Source organism: Haliaeetus albicilla, chromosome 11 (assembly GCF_947461875.1).
Source record: "Haliaeetus albicilla chromosome 11, bHalAlb1.1, whole genome shotgun sequence".
Lineage (NCBI taxonomy): Eukaryota > Metazoa > Chordata > Aves > Accipitriformes > Accipitridae > Haliaeetus > Haliaeetus albicilla.
Window position 1 is genome coordinate 35,642,684 of NC_091493.1, and position 20,697 is coordinate 35,663,380.

At 37.7% G+C, this 20,697-nt stretch overlaps 1 protein-coding gene across 2 annotated transcripts in view; it reads left to right on the forward strand.

Moving 5' to 3' along the window:
• Positions 1-20,697, forward strand: part of PLPP4 (phospholipid phosphatase 4) — a 66,413-nt gene that overhangs the window by 15,748 nt on the left and 29,968 nt on the right. For both annotated transcript variants that reach the window (XM_069797111.1, XM_069797112.1), the window contains exons 2-5: positions 4,574-4,682; positions 9,049-9,139; positions 12,551-12,614; positions 14,180-14,304. In XM_069797111.1, coding sequence (XP_069653212.1) covers positions 4,574-4,682; positions 9,049-9,139; positions 12,551-12,614; positions 14,180-14,304 — 389 coding nt within the window. The remainder of the gene's footprint in view (positions 1-4,573; positions 4,683-9,048; positions 9,140-12,550; positions 12,615-14,179; positions 14,305-20,697) is intronic.

Genomic DNA, 20,697 nt, shown 5'->3' on the forward strand with positions numbered 1-20,697 from the left:
AGTCTGTGATGTGGTGCTTGCATAAAAATTATCTTAAAGGGATACATGCTGTTAAATGGAAATGAAGTTAATGTGACCAGAAAGTGCTTGTGTCCTCAGAAAAGAACAACATTTTTATTTAGTGTAGTGTTGTAGGCAGTAATGTTGGCATGTCCAAAGCAACCTCAGGCACTTGGGCACCTGTTCCTCACTGATGTTTTTAATGGAATTAGGGTTCCTGTTTCCCTTTGGTTGCTTTGAAAGTCACAGTTAAAGGCTCTTGAAGTTAATGGAAGTCCTTTTATGTCTTAAATATATGTTATCAGGCTGAAGTATTCAAAATCTTGCTTGTTAAACTGTTAAAAATGTTGGATGAATATGTAAACATGCAGAAAATGTAAGGCCAAAAAGCTAATACTAAAATTTCATGTACTAATACAAAGTAAGCTTCTTAAGTTGCCCACCTGCTACCATGGGACGTTATATGATTGAGCTTGTATTTTCAGCCATAATAGAAAATGTCTAGGAACTAGTTTTCTTTATCCAAGGACTACATTCATTTCTAATAACATCTAGTCATTTAAACAAGCTTGTGCTAGCTTATGAATAGTAATAGACTGTACTTTTGGTTAGGGTGAAGGAACATAAATCAGTAAGTGTCAGGCAGCTTAGAAACCAGTATGTCCTCATGACTGTTTAATAGGGAATTGCCTTCAACCTAGTGAAATCTCGTATCCAGTCACCCATCGGTGATGCTTCAAAAAAAGAAGAGAATTGTTCTCTTATGAGTCTTGGCATAAAAATTTAATTAGCAGCTGAGCTCTTTCTGAAGATGGAAAAAAAAGTGATTTCTTTTTTATATAGTCACTTTCCTTTAACGGTTTACTTAGTATTTCTGGATTGTTCACACAGACAAGATCTGCCTTCTACATCTATCTTTTTTACTCCTTTTTTTTTCATTATGTTTCAGCATATTTGAACACTGTTCTTGGAAGACATTCAGAATGCAAGTCAGAGGAAGAAGTGGTTACATAATCAGATTTAATATGTGGTGGATACAAAACTGCTGTTAAATAAAATAATACTTATAATAATTATTACTGTCATTGATAGATTTGTTGAAATGAATCTTTCTTTAGAAGAGTACAAAGATAGTGAGTATATACTAATCAGAAAATCGGTCCTCAGTTGGAATCAGATACTATTTATGTTGTTTTAGTTTCATCTCTTTAGCACGTGTTATTTTGTCCTTAAAGGAATTAAATCTTATGACTTAGCACACATTTGCAGTGTCATAGTATGATTCATGTGAGAACTATGAATTTGATTTTTGTTTAATTTCTCAGATTTAAACAACTATACTTTAATCGTAGCTTTATTACATCACAAGGAGGCAGGAAACAAAAGACCAAGAGCCCCAAACCTTTAAGTCTGTTGGCATTTGCTTATAATGTCAAATGTCTTAATGTCAAATTAATCAAATCTCTGGTCTAATATGACATGTTTTCCAAAAGTGCGCTGGTGCACAGATATACTCTGATCACCTTGAAGCATAAATGTTTGTTTATTGTTTGCTTTTTGCACTTAGTAGAAATGCTTCAAGGCCTAGATATGACAAAGAATGTGTCTCTGCTTTGAGAACTGCCTCAAAACAGTCAGACCAGCAGATACCTGAGGGATTATGTCAGAAAAGACGTGACTGCCTGAAAGATGTAGTCATTGAAACTCAGCTGGCTTCTTTAACTTCTTGTATGCCCAGACATGCACGTGCTTCTCTATTTATTGACAGCAGTGAAGTACCTCCTGGCCATGGATCCGGTATATATCTTCATAACAAGTGTTAAGTCCTGGACAGTATAGCTGTGAACTTTGCTGTTCAACTCTCCCAGGTGACACATGTTGGATGTCATACCCAGCCCTGTGACTTGGCAACTGAACTCTTTTAATGAGCAGTTAACTGCTTCTAGCTGCTGTCAATGTCTTTGAAGACTGAAGATAAAAATAATATACTTTAGGACTCTCAGTTGAAATTTGGAAACAAAGTTGCTTGCATTGTCTAGAAATCAACCTTTATTTTTCTAGTTGAAGAGAAAAACTGTAAAATGAATTTTTGAGGTGTTTTATTTCCTGGAAATGGTCATCTTTAGAAATGTTTCCCTCTTTCATGTTTTGCACAAGCCATTGTTTTTTTAAAATTGTTTAAAAAAGATTCAGTGTTTTCAAAACGAAAATTTAAAACAAAGTGTTTTGACACTTCTGAAATTCACCTTGCACCTTCTTTGGAGAGCAGGGTCAGACTCTGGGTTTGAGGAAGCTGAGTATGATAGTAAACATCCTTGCAATACCAGACTCCTTGTTTCCAGAAGAATCTGGTTGTCCACGTAGGTCAGTAAGGGAAACATAACTACCGGTTCAAGTGACAAGAGTGTTTGACATGTTGGGTCCTCAGATTTTGTTGTTTTTCTTTAGGAAGAGGAGGTTGATTGGGCTCTTTGGAGTAGACAGAGTGTTTGTACCTTCTCTCTAGTGGGAGTCAGGTAAAGGGGTTCAGTAGTAGTGTGTGCTGGGGGCGTGGGAAACTGTAGCTAATGCAGAGATCATAGACTACAGTGAGAAAACAAAGAACAGCTGATCAGTCCTCAGAAGGGGTAAAAAGAAGGATTTTCTAAGACCCAGAAGACCGGATAAGGCTTGCTGCTGTTTAGGAAACTGCTGACCTGGCTAGATTTGAGGACTCGTCTTCACAGGGGGGAGTTGCATATATATGGTTTAATTTTATTCTGCTTTACAAATTGCTTTGAGCTTTTTCTATTGCAAAGTAAATTGTTATAGCTGTTACTTGTATAAACCTGGGTTTTGGAGGAGGTTAAAGCCCTTGGCTTTGGGAAATTTGCAGTAAAAAAAGCTTTGGGTCACTACACATCTGTATTCTGGCTCCATGGGCTTACCTAGTAAGGCCAATCTGCAGAAAACTGATCCCTGTGTCTTCTCTCAGCAGCTATTCTTTCAGTCCTAGTAAACTAGCCCTGAAATGAGTAAAGTGAAGGCAAATTTCCCAGGAAGTCTGATATGACTTAAAAGCTAGGAAGAGTTAAAGGACTCTGTGGAAAAAGGAGTATGATTTAACTGAAGAGAGACAATTTATGTAGTCCTAAAAAGCTTTTGAAACTTACTACAAACATCACAGTTCCTGCTTCCTCTTTGTTGCTGGACAGAAGGTACCCACACAAATAATTTAATTTCTATATAACAATGTAACCTTAACATTTTATTTTGATGCTTTTCATTTCAAAATAACATAATTACAAAACTGTGGGGTTTTTTTGGTTGGTTGGTTGGTTTGTTTGTTTTTTAAGAGAGCTAAATGACTTAAGAATGAAATTAAAACAGTCAGTTTTGGTAGAATGAGACATTTCTGGTAGAGCTGGATTCTTCTTAAGCTTGACAGCCAAATCAAAATACTGGCAATCTGAAAAAGTAAAAAATGTGTTTCTACAAGCCCATCCTGCTTTAGGAGTAAGTGTCTTTTTGAAATATTCTCTAAAGTTATCTGTTCTTTCTATCAGTCTGGGCTGCTTCTTTCTCCCTGCTTTGTGATCCTGCAAATACAACTGTCATACTTCAAAGTTTGGATCTTGACATTTTGTATTCGATATCTGGTATATAATTTCTTCAGTGTAAAATACCTGCTACGTGATTTTTCTAATCCCACAATATTCTTTGCACGCTTTTCCCGCAAAAAATAAAATGACAATTTATTCTCCTGTCCTGGCTGCAGCCAGGATAGAGTTAATTTTCTTCTTAGTAGTTGGTACAGTGTGTTTTGGATTTAGTGTGAGAATAAAGTTGATAACACACTGATGTTTTAGTTGTTGCTAAGTAGCGCTTATCCTAATTTAAGGATTTTTCAGTTTCCCATGCTCTGCCAACGAGTAGGTATGCAAGAAGCTGGGAGGGAGCATAGACAGGACAGGTGACGCGAACTAGGCAAAGGGATATTCCATACGTGATGCTCAGTATATAAACTGGGGGGAGTTGGCTTGGAGGGGTGGATCACTGCTCGGACATCAGTCAGCAGGTGGTGAGTGATTGCATTAGGCATCACTTGGTTTTTCTTGGGTTTTATTTTTTTATTATATTCCTTTTCATTACAGTTATTATATTTTATTATTATTGTTGTTAGTATTACATTTTATTTTACTTTAGTTATTAAATCGTTCTTATCTCAAGCCACGAGTTTTACTTTTTTTCTGATTCTCCTCCCCATCCCACTGGGAGGTGGGCGTGAGTGAGCAGCTGTGTGGTGCCTAATTGCTGGCTGGGCTTAAACTATGAAATCTCCACAGTAACTTCGTGGAACTTTTATAAAGTTGTAGAATATAGACTTTTAACAATCGTTTTCCTAAGGGTATATTTATGAAGGTTGTATTGCTAGAAAGCAGTGAGGTAGGATAGTAATGTTTTATAAGGATAATTCATGCATGCTATACCATAATTAACTTTGGGGGAAGTTTTAAATCAGCAAGACTGTTCTGGGTTTTTTGGTCATCCTTTCAAATTGTGAAAAAATTGCATCTTAAATTGTTATTTTCAGTTTTACAGAATTTTTGGATCCATTCCAGCGGGTTATCCAGCCAGAAGAGATCTGGCTGTATAAAAATCCTTTGGTGCAATCAGACAACATACCTACGCGTCTTATGTTTGTAAGTACTAAATTTTTATTGGTCATTTGATGGCTGTAAACTAAGTACACTTTCATTTGATTAGCAGTAGGAAATGTTTCAGAAGTATAGGATGTTCCTTTAATTCTAATGACAATTTTTTTCCAAACTGGGGATGTCCAAAATGGCAAAATGTAGGAAATCATGGGGAGTTTGTAAAAAGCAGCATTACCAGGTGACTGAATTTATGAATGTTGATTTTTACAGTTTAAGATTTAAGCTAGTGTTAACTTAAAGGGATGCCAGAGTAGTGATTAGAGAAGCTTTTTGAATTAGCTGGTTGGGTGACCTGGCAAAACCTTGCCATGCTCTTATTAGGTTAAGTGCTTAAATTTTGAAATCCAATTTGTTTTAGACGTGTTAGACACTAAGATATTTGCCTCCAAATCCTTCTTTTTTTTCCCCCATGTAGACAAAACCTTTGTTTTAGCTTCTGCCAACAAGCATACAAAATATATCATAGAGCTGCCCTGCTGTCACTGTTCTTCTGGCTCTCCCCAGCACAGCTCATGTTGACCTGCAGACTGGCTGTCTGACTTTGATGGTTTGTCTGGTTATCAAAATTAATGGTTTTGATAACCTTCACTAGGTTATCAAATTATCATAATAAGCTGCATAAATAACTATAAGAGTGCAGTATAGACCACTACAGAAATGCTAAGAAATTACAGGTGTAGTTAAGGCTATTAAAACAAGTAGGTCAATCTTTGCAAAGTTGCATCAGTCAAAGTGTAGATTTTGCAGGAATGGGCATGGCAGATGAGGTCAGATCCTAGTACCCTTACATCAAAGCATCTTTTCCTGTGTCTTCAGTGAAGCCAGGATTTTACTTTTCAGATTAAGGCTTGAATTCAGGATAAATGCAAATCAGCTATGTAATTTATTTTCAATGTTTGGGGTTTTTTTTAAAGGTTCAGGCCTTCAGTTACAGAAACTTTTTAATTAAGTAAGGAGCACTTGAAGGTGCTTCCTATTTATGAGGCAACAATATATCCCAGCCTTCTATGACAGAGGCTGAAGGCCTGGTTTTAAATTCACCAACATATTGTTTACATTGCATTAAGAAGAAACTCTGTTAAGGACTTTTTCAGCCCGGATGGGTGAAAATATATGTTTTTCCTGAAATGCAAGACAGCTGTGTAAAACAAAAAAACCCCCAAACCCGAAAGTTAAATTGTTGTGCTAGGAAAGACTGAGTTTAATTCTGCCATTTTTCCTTATGCTGAGCATTACCTTGCTACATGGTTTCTCTGAACCATGTTTATAACTGAAGAGTTCAAGAACTAATAGTGAATCATCGTACAGGGGTTTGCTGCAGTGGTGAAACTATTTTTGAAACCAGTTGGGATAATCATTGGTCCATCCTCTGTTCTCTAGGCAGTAGCCACGGGGAAGCACAATTCTGGGATATGTGTAGTACATTTCCCTGTTAACCACTTCCCCTAGAGCCAGCTTTTGGTATACTTCATGGCAGGTGGAACTTCCAGGCAGCTCTGAGTTAGTAACATTTGTATATTCTGTGTTCTCATTCTGGCTCAGACCATTAACATGTCAGTAACTCAGTGAACAGCTTCTTAAATTAAGAAACGTACAGAATTTCTAAATGTTTTTTCTTATTTCTTTAATTAAAAAGAAGAAAAATCCAACTCTAGCATTGATCACAAGCTTTCATTATGTAAAGAATTTCTTGCCACTAGTGTTGTACTCTGATCTGAAACATACGGCTGTGGCTTACTAGAAAGCAATCTCTAGGAATTTATGAACTGCTGGATTATTTTATACGCTGAGAGATTTGAATTCAAGAGAAATGTTGTGAATACTCCAAACCCAGGTTCAAATTAGACAAAGCTGACTTCTGCATGGGTAGCAAGTAAGCCACAAGGACTGGAAAGACATGAGCCTTGTTCTGTCTCTATCAGTGGATATTCCTTGTCTTGGAAAGCATAAGGTACTGTCAGCTTCTCTTGAATGCATGGAAGTATGTGGGAGTCCCTATAACTTTAGCATATCTCTGGCTCGCCAGGATGAATAATGAACAAGAGGGATTTTGTCCATGTTTCACAAAAGCAAGGCAATGTTGGAATGTTTCACTGCTGGAAAAGAAAACATTACTGAGATGTATCTGAGGAGAGTATTGCTCATTGGACTGTTGCCAAATCTGTTATGGATATGAGCCATACAGAATCTTTTTGCAAAATAAAGAAAAAGGAGTCTTTAGCAAGCCAAACTTTCTTTATATGTACATTTTGCTGCAGAATAAAAAACACCTTCCAGCTGATGCTTTTGTGTAAGGAACAGCAATGTACTGCACACAGGAATAGTTGTTCATCTCTCTCAAAAATCCATATGCTTGTGAAATATGAGGAAATCTGCAGTTTTACCAGATTTCTGAAGATTGATTGTGAAGTAGTTTGGAACAAGCTGCCACTTGAATTCTATTCTTTGTTGATATTTTCTTCTGCTCCTGTTTGTTCAAAAGATTTCTAACTCTATTAAACCACCACTATAAGCCTGTCAGCCTGGCTATATTTCTACATGTTCTTCAACAATGGAATGCAGATATCTTTCTTCTTTTCTTTCCTGGTGGCAATCCTTACTTTTTAGAATGAAACTAATAATTCTAGGTTTTGCTTTAACCTTTTTTTTTAATTTCACTTTTTGTTTCTGAAAGCAGAAATTAAACTATTGCTGAGGATACAGAGAAGTGAACATTTGTGGAGCAGTAACGTGACACTGGCACCCTGACTTGAATCTCACACACACTGTAGACAGAAGGGGGTTTTAAGTGGAAATGGTGCATCTTTTTGCACCAAACCTGGTGCCTGCCTTTCTAAATGTAAAAAAGGGGATCAGACTCCAGACTGTGTTTTAATCTGCATGGCTCACTGAGTTAGATAATATTTTGCAGATGCAGGTGAGGGGAATGTGGACCAAGATGTACTACCAAAATAACAAGTATAGTACATTTTCTTGTTGTTCCATACTCAGATGTTCTAAAAGCATAAAATGAGGACTGGGATTAATCTGTATTATAAAAAGAAGAGAGTCACATGTCTTTTGTCATAACATGTCTGTCCTGCCTGTTTTTTATTTCAGTGGGGCTGTTTAAGAAGTAAGGCACTGTTCAGCCTCAGTAAAGATAGTATAGTCTTACTTAAGCCATGGCACCCCTTGTGCCACATACAGCTTAATTTTTGCCTTGTTTAAAAAAACACAGTAATTTTCACTTCAAGAGAATAAATGCTTTTGAAAGACCTTGATTTGTTTTTGAACAAATGTGATGGTGAGCAGGTTTGTAGATTCCAGAAAAGAGTTGGTTAACTTAGACTGGAACCAGCAAGAAGCATAAGTGGACATCCTTACCTACGAGTTGCCTTTTACCTCTGCAATTGGAGGTCTGAGACAGAAGGGATGATGGAAGGACCAGGTGGGAACCAAATCATAGTTTCTATGGCAAGCCACTAATGAAAAACTCCCTGGCATTGTGCTTGGGAGAAACCGATGTGTCTCTCTGGAGAAAGACAATAAATACTTGCTCTGGGATGACAGACTGCACAAAGTAGGATGCTTTTTGGATAACTGGCACATTTACAGTGCATCATCAACCATAGTCCAAATTACTCTGTGACAATGGAGATGCTGTTTGTGGAAATCAAGTGTGTGCATTGATGTGCAGATGCCATTTCAGGTTCCTTGTAGGAGGAATCCTGTCCTACAGCACTGACAATAAAAGAATATGTTCTGCTTAACCAATGAGTATACTTGTAGATGTTCAGGTGTTGTTTTTCTGGTCTTAAATAAAATCAAGCAGTTTGGTCCACATCCAAACACTTGTAAATGAAAGAATCATAAAAACATGATCTTCTCAATGCTTTCAAGAATGAGAGTTAAAAAGAAAACAAAAAGTAAAATAAAAAGCATTTTTTAATGTCAGGAAGTTGGTGTTGGAGTCTGTTATGTTGAATAGGGTCTCACTGAGAGCACAGCCTGGATTGGGCTGCCTTCTGGAGCAATGCTTAGTGTGGAAAAAATGTACAAGATCTGGATGGATCAGTGTATGAATTTTGTGGACCTTATAGACTGTTGCTTTTTCATTTATGAAGCTGACATTTTAAATGCAACTCCAGGCAATAACAAATCAATTATAACCCACAGTTATATTGCAATTTTAATGTATTCATTGCCCTGTAGTTGCAAAGACAAATCATCCCACTTTGCTTAAGGTCAGGAGTTTGACAAAGATCATTCAGCCTTCCAGTTTAAATGGAGCTAACTGGAACTAATTATTAATCAGTTGGACTGAAAAAGAATGGATGCTCTCACACATGATATTTTTTATCTCTTACAGGCAATTTCGTTCCTTACGCCACTAGCAGTCATTTTTGTGGTGAAAATAATCCGGCGAACAGACAAGACTGAAATTAAAGAGGCTTTCTTAGGTAATATATGCCATACTTCAAGACGGAAAATGTGTGGTAGCTCTCGGAGATTGATTCCAATTGTAGTCTAAGCCTTGAAGAAAACCCGTCTCTGTTACAGTCCATTACAGTAGTTTTCAGTGCAGTTATAGTTGCAAGCCATCTCACAAAAGTCATTGTTTTTATGTATGTTTCTAAATGTACAAATTCTATGCCTTAATTCCACAATCTAGCTAGCACGGGCCAGAATTCGATCAGCAAAGACAAGACCATCTGAGAGACTGTTCAGATGTAGATTTTTCTGTCAAAGCCAATCTATTACTTACCTCTTATTTATACTTGCAGCTATTCTAAATTAAGGGTTTGACTGGAAAGTCCTGCGAGACTCAGCTGCTTAGTGTAGGAAATTACTCGTCTTATTGTTTTCTCTGACCTTCTCCTGGAGTTTACTGTTCCCCATTGCAAAATCCGTGCTCATGGCTCAGCTTTTCTAATCACAAGCTGGTGTTTCATCTTAAACTGCCAGCGGAATTAGATGTGCACTTAATCCTGGACTGTGAACTGCTATGGCTGTGTTATGGCTGAAGTCTAATTACAGTTGTAGGCAGCAACTTCAAGCAGAGGAGCAGGCAAACAATGGGGATGGTAAGTCTTAAACTGTTCCAGCTAATTCTGCCTGCGCTTATCTTTTGAAATCTTTTACTGATATATCCCCAGATCCTTTTTATATGGATATTGCCAGGGACCAAAATTGACTAAAGCACTTTCATTGGCAGAGGATACTGTGAAGCTAAGAAGTGCAAATGTTTTTGTTGGCAGTATGTTTGAAACATGCCTGATTCTGAAATTCTGTTTTACTGGCTAATTTACACTTTAATTTATTGGCTCTTAGATTGTAAGGTCAAAGTGATACTCAGCCTTGCCTTAGCTAGATAGGATGTAAATGGCACTATGTATCTGCCTTTGAAAATTTCTTTTGGATAAGGCTGGGTTCCCATAGCTTGTTCTTTCTTCAGTTTCTCTAGCGCAAGTGTGAAAAGATCCTGGTTTTGTTTTGGCTGCTCCCAGTCATTTGTATTAAGTTCTGAAATGTCCTGTAGTGATATTTTACTGACAACTCCATTCCGTAGAAATAACTCTGATTCACAAAATGCATACAATCAGAGTTCTGAGTTTCACTTTCTGTTGTTTAAGAAGGAAAGGACCTTTGGATTAGTTTCTCCATCACTTATTCTTACCTTTTTGTTCTAAGGAGATGTTCATTTTTTCTGCTGTTCTTGGCTTCTGTTATGATTCCCTCTATAATGTCCAGGAGAAAGCTTGCCAGCTTCCCCAGTATTGTCCTTGCTACCCAGACTTTAAGGAAACCCAAGCCTGATGTTCTGTTCTACAGGGTATCCCTGTTTAGTATGTGCCATAAGTGTTGAACTTCTTGTGGCTTATTTATGTTCAAGTGTACTATATATTAATATGATTCAGTATGTTAATGTGTCTGGTGATGTGAAGCGGATGTGAGGATTTATTAACTGTGGTGGAGCTTTGCTGATTTGCTGAGATCTGGCACATAATGTTCATAATGAATGATTAGGAAGTGCCTCAAAAGGTGAATTTCCTTAGGCATCATGCATAGAAGAGTTCAAAGGTTAAAAGGATGTAAAAATACTTTGCCCCTCATATAGCCATTAATATAAAGAAGGCGATTCAGTGCATGTAGGGTAAGGAGTAGTTAGCTTCCAAATGTAGGTGCCCTTATTCCTTCCCCTGGAAGTGCCTACATCTCTCTAATGACTAGATTATATGACTTTTGGCAGGCAGTATGAATCTTGCCTAAAGAAAACAAATTGCATTTGCTCTCATTTTGTTCACCAGCTTACATTCACAGTCATTTGATACTTGGATTGCCATTGTAAGGAATATGCAACAGTGAAAGCATGGTTCAGTCAGACATGCAATCAACAATCAAGACACAAAGCTCAGTGAAAAGAGTAAACTTTACCATGTGTGTCAGAAAGCAGGTATCTCTACACCTCCCATTCTTTAAAAAGGAAATGTACTGCTGTGACATTGCAGGTCATGTGCATTTGACTTTGTGGAAAATTCAGTTCACTGTGGAATTACCATAAATAACTGAGAGAAAGATTGAGAGGAAAAAGAGAGCATGGGATTGAATGGTCACTGTGAACATAGGTGTTGAAAGTGGAAGAACTTTTGAACAGTGTGTCTAGGATTGACTTGTTCTTTTATTTTTGCTGGCAGCTATTGGTATAGTCTGAGAAAACCTTTGGTTTTGCTTTGATGGAGGACCTGTTTTTTTTTTTTTAACTTAAAGAAAAATAGATCCTATAGCACACACATTTTTATGATCTATAATATCCTTAGGCAATGGTTTTATGGAGACAGGATGTGTGCTGCTGAAGTGCAGCATCTGGGGCAGCAGTCCAATGAGAAAAGAACTTGTGTAGCTGTCATAATCAAAAGTTATATTACTGTGACTGTTCTGCTGGAAATCAGACATTTGCCTGATAGTTTTTCTTCTTAAGGGAGTTAAAATTCAGTGGCTCTTGTGTTGTTACAGGGAGCTACAGTGTGAACTGCAACATTAAATCAGTTTTAATCTAAAAGGAGTGTATGCACTGGGTCCAAGTGCCACTGAAGTAAATGCACAGATCTGCACATGTAGATGAGGAGGTTCATCTGTAGATGAGGTTCTTTGGAAAGTCTAGGGACTCGGCATGCAAGTACAAATAAAAAAAATGATTCAGTCATACCTTGTATGACAGTTCCTGTTTATTACTCCAATTTTATTAAGAAAATTGGTTAATCCTGGGAGCAGACGTAAGGGGAAGATTTCAAGATTGTTAGTCAAAACACCTACATCCTTTTGAAATAAAAATAAATAATAAAAAAAAATCATCCAATTCTAGTTTTAGCCAAAAGGCAACTCTTTAGCATGAAAATGGACTGTTTAATTGTGTCATACATATACATATTTATATATATACATAAACACACACATACACTCATATGTGTGTATATATATTACGTATAGGTCTATACAGGAATTTTCCTTGACCCAAACAGCATAAGATTTTCATCTAGTAAACTGTAAAACTGATAAACACAGTACTTGATTCTCTAATTATTGTTTTCATCTGATGATTTATGCCTGTGCAAATGGCATGATAGGAAAACTTGCTTTGTGTAAGGAAATAAGATTTCTCAAGAGTAAAAGCAGAACAAAGTCATGGGATTATTATGATGCTCTGGGGTCTGTCCTTAGTCTGGGTAATAACAAAAACAGTAGGCTGCAAAGATCATTCAGTTTCCACTCCAGTAAAGGTTTCAGTCTGTAAATCAAATGCTGTAATGCTGCAATTTATAGCTTGGTATTTAAGTTGTTATTGTTCTGTTTTTTTTCATTCTGTTTTGTAGCTGTTTCCTTGGCTCTAGCTCTGAATGGCGTCTGCACAAATACTATTAAATTAATAGTGGGAAGGTAAGTCTTGTCATGTTATAAATGATAGCTTTAACTGTTAAGAGAAATGAAGACAGATTGACAAATACAATACACCTTAATAAAAAGATAGCTGCTGCTCCAAAGCACATTGAATTAGAACAGCCCCCTGTGAAGCTGTCCTTTCCCTGGTGCAGGTGTTGCACAACTTCATTATGTGACATCCAGCTGTGGTAGGAATCTATGCCCTTGTGTTTTGTTACTTGTTTGACCAGTTGGCGGATCCAGACAAACGAGGGGTTTGAAAGGAAAGGTGTGAGCTGAAATCAGTTCATTAAGTTGGCAATACAGAAGGAAGAGTCACAGCATGGGGCAGTTCAGATGCCAATGCCCCTGGTCTGCAAATAGAAATCAATTGAGTCTCTATATAACGCAGTGCATGCATTTTGTGTGAAGTATATTACTGAATGTGGTATTTCCAGGTAATATCAAGGTCCATGGCAGAACAAGAGCTAAGCAATAAGTGGAGTCCTAGGTAGGCCATTTTTTTAGGGAAGCATAAATTTGAATGAAGGGTTCAGAAAAATACTAGCAAACAAACCTCTCTGGAAAATGATTTTTTTTTTTTTTTTTTTAGGTATTTTTTGGATCATTATCAAAAGTTTGAATAATTTCAGCTGAAAAATATATATTTAACTTGAATTCATAACACTATTTAATAGAGTCCAATGCTGCATTTGTTGTTCACCTGTTTTGCAGCTTTGAGGAAGCAGTATTTGTGCTTGGTTTCTGACGAACCCTCTCTGCTACAGTACCGATCCCCTGACAATAATGGCACTTGGCACTTTTATTTTAAGAGTGCTTTTGAAATATAATTAAGAATGTCTGCACCATCTTCTTCAGGCAGACATGAGCTCATTTTGCCTGCGTTCCAAGCCAACTAGTTGCTCTGTCAGCTTGCCTCTGAATCTGTGGTCATTTGCCTTGCTTCTCTACATGGTTTATTAGCTCAGGATCAGTACGACACCAGTCAAACCTACATGCTGTCATTCAGCTCAGAGCAGGGTCAGAAGGAAACTCAGAGGTTTATTCAACGCACTTAGAGAGTCAGCGTCAAGGCTGGCATTAGAATTTGGTGGTTGTTTTGGTGCCAATCTTGTAGCATAAGTTGTAGTCCTGTTCTCAGCTAGGTGTGTCGGTAAGACTTGTGCAACTTTGTGGGGTTGCTACGCTGCTTTCCTCTGGCACTGGAAGTGCTGTGCAAGATTGATTGCTTTAGGCAAGAGTAACCCTGCGTGTTTGCTTTCAGAGACAACTCCCACTTGCATGCTGCACTGGAAGCTTCCCTGAGAAAGCCCGCCTGCCAAAAAAGTGACCTTAAACTGAGACACATGCTTTAGTGGTGGACTTGGCAGCGTTAGGCTTACTGTTAGACTCTTTGATCTTAAGGGTCTTTTCCAACCTAAATGATTCTATGATTTCTGTTGCTGTGTTAAGGCAGGAGGGAATGAACTCTGTATGTAATAAGCAGTAAATGTAATAATCACTTTGAGGTTTATTTGTTACTACAGCTTTTATATTTTTAATATCCATGGTGTTTTTTGTAGACCGCGTCCCGATTTCTTTTACCGCTGCTTTCCAGATGGAGTAATGAACTCTGAAATGCACTGCACAGGTGATCCAGATCTGGTGTCTGAAGGCAGAAAAAGCTTTCCGAGTATCCACTCTTCCTGTAAGTTCATTTAAATGCAGCGCATCTTTTGTAAAATGCTGTCCTCCCTGTGTTTTCGAATTGCTCTTTTTTTGTTAGATCATGAACCTGATTTTTGCGGGAGGGGCCCGGTCTTCTGTGTTAGGTCACCACCCCCAGAAATTTCCTTCTGGAAATAAAATTGTGAGCCTGTGACCCTTTCTTATCTTGAGAATCACCTGACTTCACTGAGAGCCATAGCAGGACTTTCAGTAGAGTGAAGCAGTGTTCAAGGTTAAAGAAAACTGTGGTTCTGAGGGGGTATCTGTTCCCTAATGCAGACCTCTGTATGCAACCTTTGTCTATATAGTAAATATTTATTTTGTTACATTCCATTGAAGTATTAAATGTGACAAGGCATGTTTGACCTGCATAGTTTTGAGAAGATCTAGTTAGTATCTTTCAAGTACTAGATCTATTAAACCAAAGTTCAAGTCACAAAGACAGTTCAACTGCTTTTATCATTAAGGTTTCTTCGTGGGAGGCTGTATGGTTGAAGGTAGAAGGGGTAGAAAGGAATACAGAGAGATCAGGTTGCATAATTTGATGCTGTTCATCCTAATGAGCTGGGTACAAAGTGAGGTTCAAGAAGTCCCTATAGCACTAGAAGCTATTGTAATATGCCCGTAGAAGGATGATTCTTTCATTCCCTGTTTTCTTACTCTTTTGACAGTATCCACTGCTGGCTGTGGCTAAAGAAGGAATCCTTGTCTGTGTGGGCCTTAATTCTGAGGGGTTCTTATACTTCCATGTTCAGATATCTACTGCCACTAGACTGCTTTGCTTGGGGCACAGGCAGGAGTAAATAGTAGCTCTATTCCCACCTCAAGCAAGCAGAGGAGAATAGATAGAATGTCCTTACTTTTCTGTCAGCAGGACAGCACAGAGGTAGCATCTAATGGGGGAATGGGTGTATCAATAGTATCTTATTTAGAGGAAGAGGTGGCAGGAAACAGAGGTAAATTTGGCACAGTTTGGGGTTTCTGTGGTTTCTTGTCTGCTCCTAGGACAGCACAGTCACTTGTGACTCCATTTGGCTTTGAGGTGGTCCTCAGTCTAGGTCTGATGGTTCAATCAGTTACTGCTAGCTTATGCTGTACCCTGACAGACGTTTAGGTGGCTTTATGAAAACTTGTATGTCTGATTTAATTAGTTGTACTAACTCAGATGTTTACAAAGATTCCTTTCTCTGTCTTGAGGAGCTGACTTCTAGAGTGTTTTATGTCAAGTGTCTAATAAAACTTCTTTTCATCTGTAAAATAACTTGATTACTGTGAGCTTTTTGTTTTTTTTTTCTCCCGTATTATTTGTTGCCTTGTGCTGTTCTGTTTCTGAGAACTGCCAATTGAGTACCAGTAAGTCATATCTCTGGAATTTGTTCTTCTGCTCTTTTTTTAAAGTAATAACTTTAAAAAAGATTGTCTAATTGTGCAGAATTATATATTGCAAACAAGTTGGGTAATGAAATGAATGAAATTCTGAGCTATCTTGCTCCCTTTTTTTTTGTTTGAGTCCCAGAAACAGATAAGGGAGTAGTAGATGTTTGTGGATATGTTACAAGCTTTATAGTCCTAAATAATAAACTAACTTAGCTGTCTCAAATTTTGTTTATAAGCCTCAATTACATTAAAGAGGCAATAGCAGAATATATCATATGCAGTTTAGTACAAATGGTATTTATTGCTATTTGTAGTCTGTCTTCAGATCTAGCTGTCACACTTAATTGCAGTCCTCTAGGTTAAGTATTTTGTCAATGTATAACAACAAAGGCTTAAAATAAGTGCATGCATACACTGATGTACTAGAATTTACAGAGTAGCCCACAGCAAGTGTTATAGTTGGTCGCTTTCCTTTACTAAAATGCAACAGTTTACTCAGAGACTACAAAGTGTGAGTTGCAGAAGACACCCATGTGCTTTTGGTGTTGCACAGGCTGGAAACACTGTATGTGTAGCATGCTCTGCTTAGCTCTGGCACACATACTAGTTCTCTCACCGAGACTACTTGTCGCACAGCAAAGTGCTTTGTTCCTGTGCCAGTGGGGCAGCCATGGAATGCATACTAGGGTTTTAATTTTAACCAGTATTGGTTTTATAAGCACTGAGTTACGTTACTGCAGCTCACACAAAATTCAGTTGGAGCAGAATGATGGCCCAGTGTATTTAGATCAAAATTATGAGAACAGCTTTCTCCATCACTGACTAATAAAATATTAGCATGTGGCTGAGTTGGCTATATTTCCCACTACAAAGCCTTTTATTACAATGTGATAAGAATGAAAAGATATTATATGTGCAGTAATTTTTATCTGTTGGTAAGTGTATGCTAGAGTGAGGCAATTCTACAGCTGCTTGAAGTACTTAGCTATTTGAAGACTGATGTTATAATATCTAAGTCTCTGACAAGACTGTGTTTTGAAGCCTTAAACTCCATACATGTTTTAGTCTCATAATGGAGAAGAAAGCCATTTTGATTTGATAATCTTACAATGCTAACCTCTGCTCCTTCTGTGTAGCAAAATTACTTAGATAACCAGGATTGTCAGTATTATTTTATCCAGATTAGTTTATAGTTGTGATAATAAATTTAGTTTCTTGCTGTTACTTTATCCTCCACTAGACTGAAGAGTGAAAAGCAAAAAATATTGTGGGTAATACATTATACTACCTTCCTGGACCTATGAAGCAATGAGGATTTTGAGGATATAATAATTTGGAAATTTTGCTATAATTCTACATTTTCAGTATTTTGTTTTGTGTAATGTATGAACTATATCTCCTCTACCTCCCGCTCCCTGTGAAACATTATTGTCTTATCTCAGTTTTAGAAAACTGCCCTTCCTGCCTTCTTAACATGTAGGTAATTGTGACCTTTCCTTCCATAAACTCAGTCCAAAATTTTTTCTTGGCTCCTTTGTCCCTTCCTTCAGCATAAGATTGCTACTAGGTAAAATGAAGGAGTTCTGTTCTTCAGATTACTGTCATCCTTTCTCTGTTTGTTGTGGAATTCGTGAAGAAGCACCAAGAAAAGGTTTTTTGTTTCTGTTACTGTTTGTGGGTTTGTTTGGGTTTTTTGTTGTTTTTTTTTTTTTCTTTCTATTTTCATGGCTATGGAAATATAAATGGGGAGGATGAGAGTTGACATAAACTATAGTACCTCTTTTGGAATGATAGTTACAAGTAGCCCACTACAGTTTGGTATTTTCTATTTCACTTGAACACATGAAAAAAATAAATCACTCGTAAAAGCTGCCAGGCAGCTCATAAAGAGAGGTTAGAAGCTTCAGTCAAGAGCCATTTTCATCTTCAAAACAGTTTTTCTTAGGGCATTCCTTGGGCAGGTTGTCAATCAAAAGCTTTGTAATACCAGGATCTAAAACCTCATCCATGCAAAATGAGGCCTTTAACAAGAAGGTCTGTGGTGCTGTGAATGTTGTGCTATAAGAACGTAGTGCAGGGATGTATAACAAGAGTGACAGTACTGACACCCCCAGATGGCCTGACCTGACCTTGCGTACTCAATAAAAATGTTGTGAACTACCTGTCTTCCACTGCGACAGTCAACTTGTGCCCTGAAGGAGAGTGTGTTCTCCTTATTAGAGCACAGATGATTTTCTTGGCTTAAATTACCATGTCTTTCATCTCCCTGTGCCAAAGAGTGCGTGTAATACAAATAAAAATGTATGGAGCACAAACCATTTTGTAAAGCCAAAAAGTGACTTGCAGATAGATGCAAACTATAGCTGCCTGAATAGCTGAGGCATTTTGTACCAAATCAGAACAGGAGGTTGACCCACATGAGGACAGTGTGGTTGTTACTACCTTCTCTGAACGAGGAGTAGAACTCTACCTGAAGTGGCTGCTGAAAACGTACTTTGAGTTGGCATACCTCATTCAAGGCTGCTGTCTCCCAGCTTTGTCTTTTGCTGTCCTTTTCTGGAAAGACTGTTGAAGTTAGGTGACCTCTGTTGATAACTTTTTGTAACAGCAACTTGAGTTTAGAATCTACAAGCACAAGCCAACATTCAATGACTCCATTGAAATTCACCCAGTAGCGCATGTTCTACTGGATCAAAGGAGTCCCTGGACCTTCTGGATTGTTTGGAGCGTATTTTGCCTCTTTTTCAGTTGAGCCAGTACATCTTGTTTGAGGGAACCAACATTTTGGGGTGGGGAGCCACGACTCCTGCCTGGGTCCAGTAGCTCAGATGTGTTCCTGAGTCCCAGGTTTAAATGTAGCTATTCTGACTAAAATGCTTCCAAAATGTAGGTCTATTTTTCCATATTTAGTATTTCCATGGTTTTATAATCCATTGGTAATTTTATGCTATTTAACGCTACTACCTGTGAAGATACCATGCAGCTTCTCCATGCCATACTTGACTGAAAGTACGTCCATGAAAGAATGATGTTTATGAAGACCATAAATGCAGCATTTCTTCCTCCTGCCTGTGTCCTTCCTGTGTGTCTTCTGTAGAGTCATCTTACAGAGAGCCTTCAGACAGCTTGCCTTGGAGATACCTCATGGCATCCTAACCTCCCAAGATTTGTGGAGTAAGCACACATACTCTTCAGGGTTTGTTCTGGATGTACTTTGCAAGCTTGTTATCCAAACAATAAGCAAGTCTCAAACATGGCCCTGAGAATAGTGGGAGTTCTGAGCCAGTTATACCATCTGAAAGTGCTGACCATAGTAAGGACTGGAGGAATTCAGCCATCTCTGTGGTGAGCCTCTGAAGAAATTTTTTATTGTTTGGTGAAGCGTGATGGGAACTGCCCTTTTGCAGTATCTTTTTTTTTTTTTTTTTTTTTTTATAGACTCCCCTCTTAAACCTCCTTCCTGATGTGTAGCAGGAGTGAGAATATACTGTTTCCTCAGGTCACTCCTTGCAGTTGCTGGAAAGTAGATAATGCAACTGCTGATGGACTGATAAAAGACCCTTCACTGTTTTTTCTCTCCTTGCAGCAAGATTCAAACAGCAGCAGCAAGCAACAGATAAAAAACAAACATGAACAACCAAATGGATACAGACAGAATAATTTAGTGTATTTAATGAAACAAATGGAACAAATTATGCAGAAATCAGTATAAACCTTTTATTGTCTGGAATTAATAAGTGTAATGATTGCCCAACACCCCAACTGGTGAAAAACGTCATGTATGAGTAAAGAGTATTTAACTGAATGCAACACATGAAAACTCATTGACAAGAGGAAAAATATGGTGGATGAACACAGAACAGTTAATTGGGTAAGCCACATGCATAGCTGGTAGTTGAAAAGATCACTGAATTTGCAGGCATACATTATACTAATGGGATGGATATAAAGGCTTTTTGTTATTGATTGCTTCCTTTTTATCTCATGACTGATGTAATTTAGACATTTGTGTCAGGCTGACAAGATCTTTCCACAAACAAAATATGAACCTAGAATCCTGTAGTGTTATTTATCTGAAATCAATAACATCTAACTTAGAGTTGTTGTTGAAAAGTTATCATCATGCAGAAGCCTCTTCTTAAGTTTAATTATTGCCCAATGTGTTATTGTGCAGAGACAATGCATGGTAAATAAATGCTTATAATACCAGGTTTAGATCCAGTCGAGCAATTCCAGGTAGACCAGATATTCAGTGATTAAAACCTTGAAAAGAAATTGGAAGGATTCTTTTCAATATCAGTTGTTTGCGACTTTAAGTAGCTTTATGCATTTGCCAGTTCAAGGGAGATTTCACAATGTGCCATTCTTTATATAGGCTACAAGCGGCAAGTATTTTATTGTCTGGTATTTATGTGGACAGAGAGGTCTGAGTTTATTTGGTGACAAAATTTGGAATTTTTATGATTACCATGGGATCCTGAGGGAGAAAGTCAGCTTTATAGTCCCTGTTTTAGTCTTAAATTACCATTGTTATAATCAGGTAAATATCTTTGTTTAGAGACTATATCTAAATTTCTTCAGGGAACTTGTTCAGCCTACAAACCATCAGGTTTTTTTCATGCACTAGGAAGACTGATTCTATGTGTGAATAGAAGACTGTATGTCAAGTACGTGTTTAATTAAGGTGCCAGAAATATTGAGCATGTTTTCCATATGAGAGCTCACATTTCTGTAAAGGATATAGGGTTCATGAGTTGCAGCTTACATTTGTTGCAAAAGAAGAAGGGAGCAGCATACCCTGGGACCTCTAAAGAGTTCTGGGAGAGGTGCACATAGTGACAATACCAGATGTAGCTGTTCTCCCTAAATCAGTCATACATTATAGCTTTAAGAGGTAAGTCCAGAGTTCAGCTGCATACCAGTTAAAATTCAGTTCTTTTCCTAAGCACAGGGAAATGTTTTAAAATACATGAAGTGATTAACATGGCCATTCCTT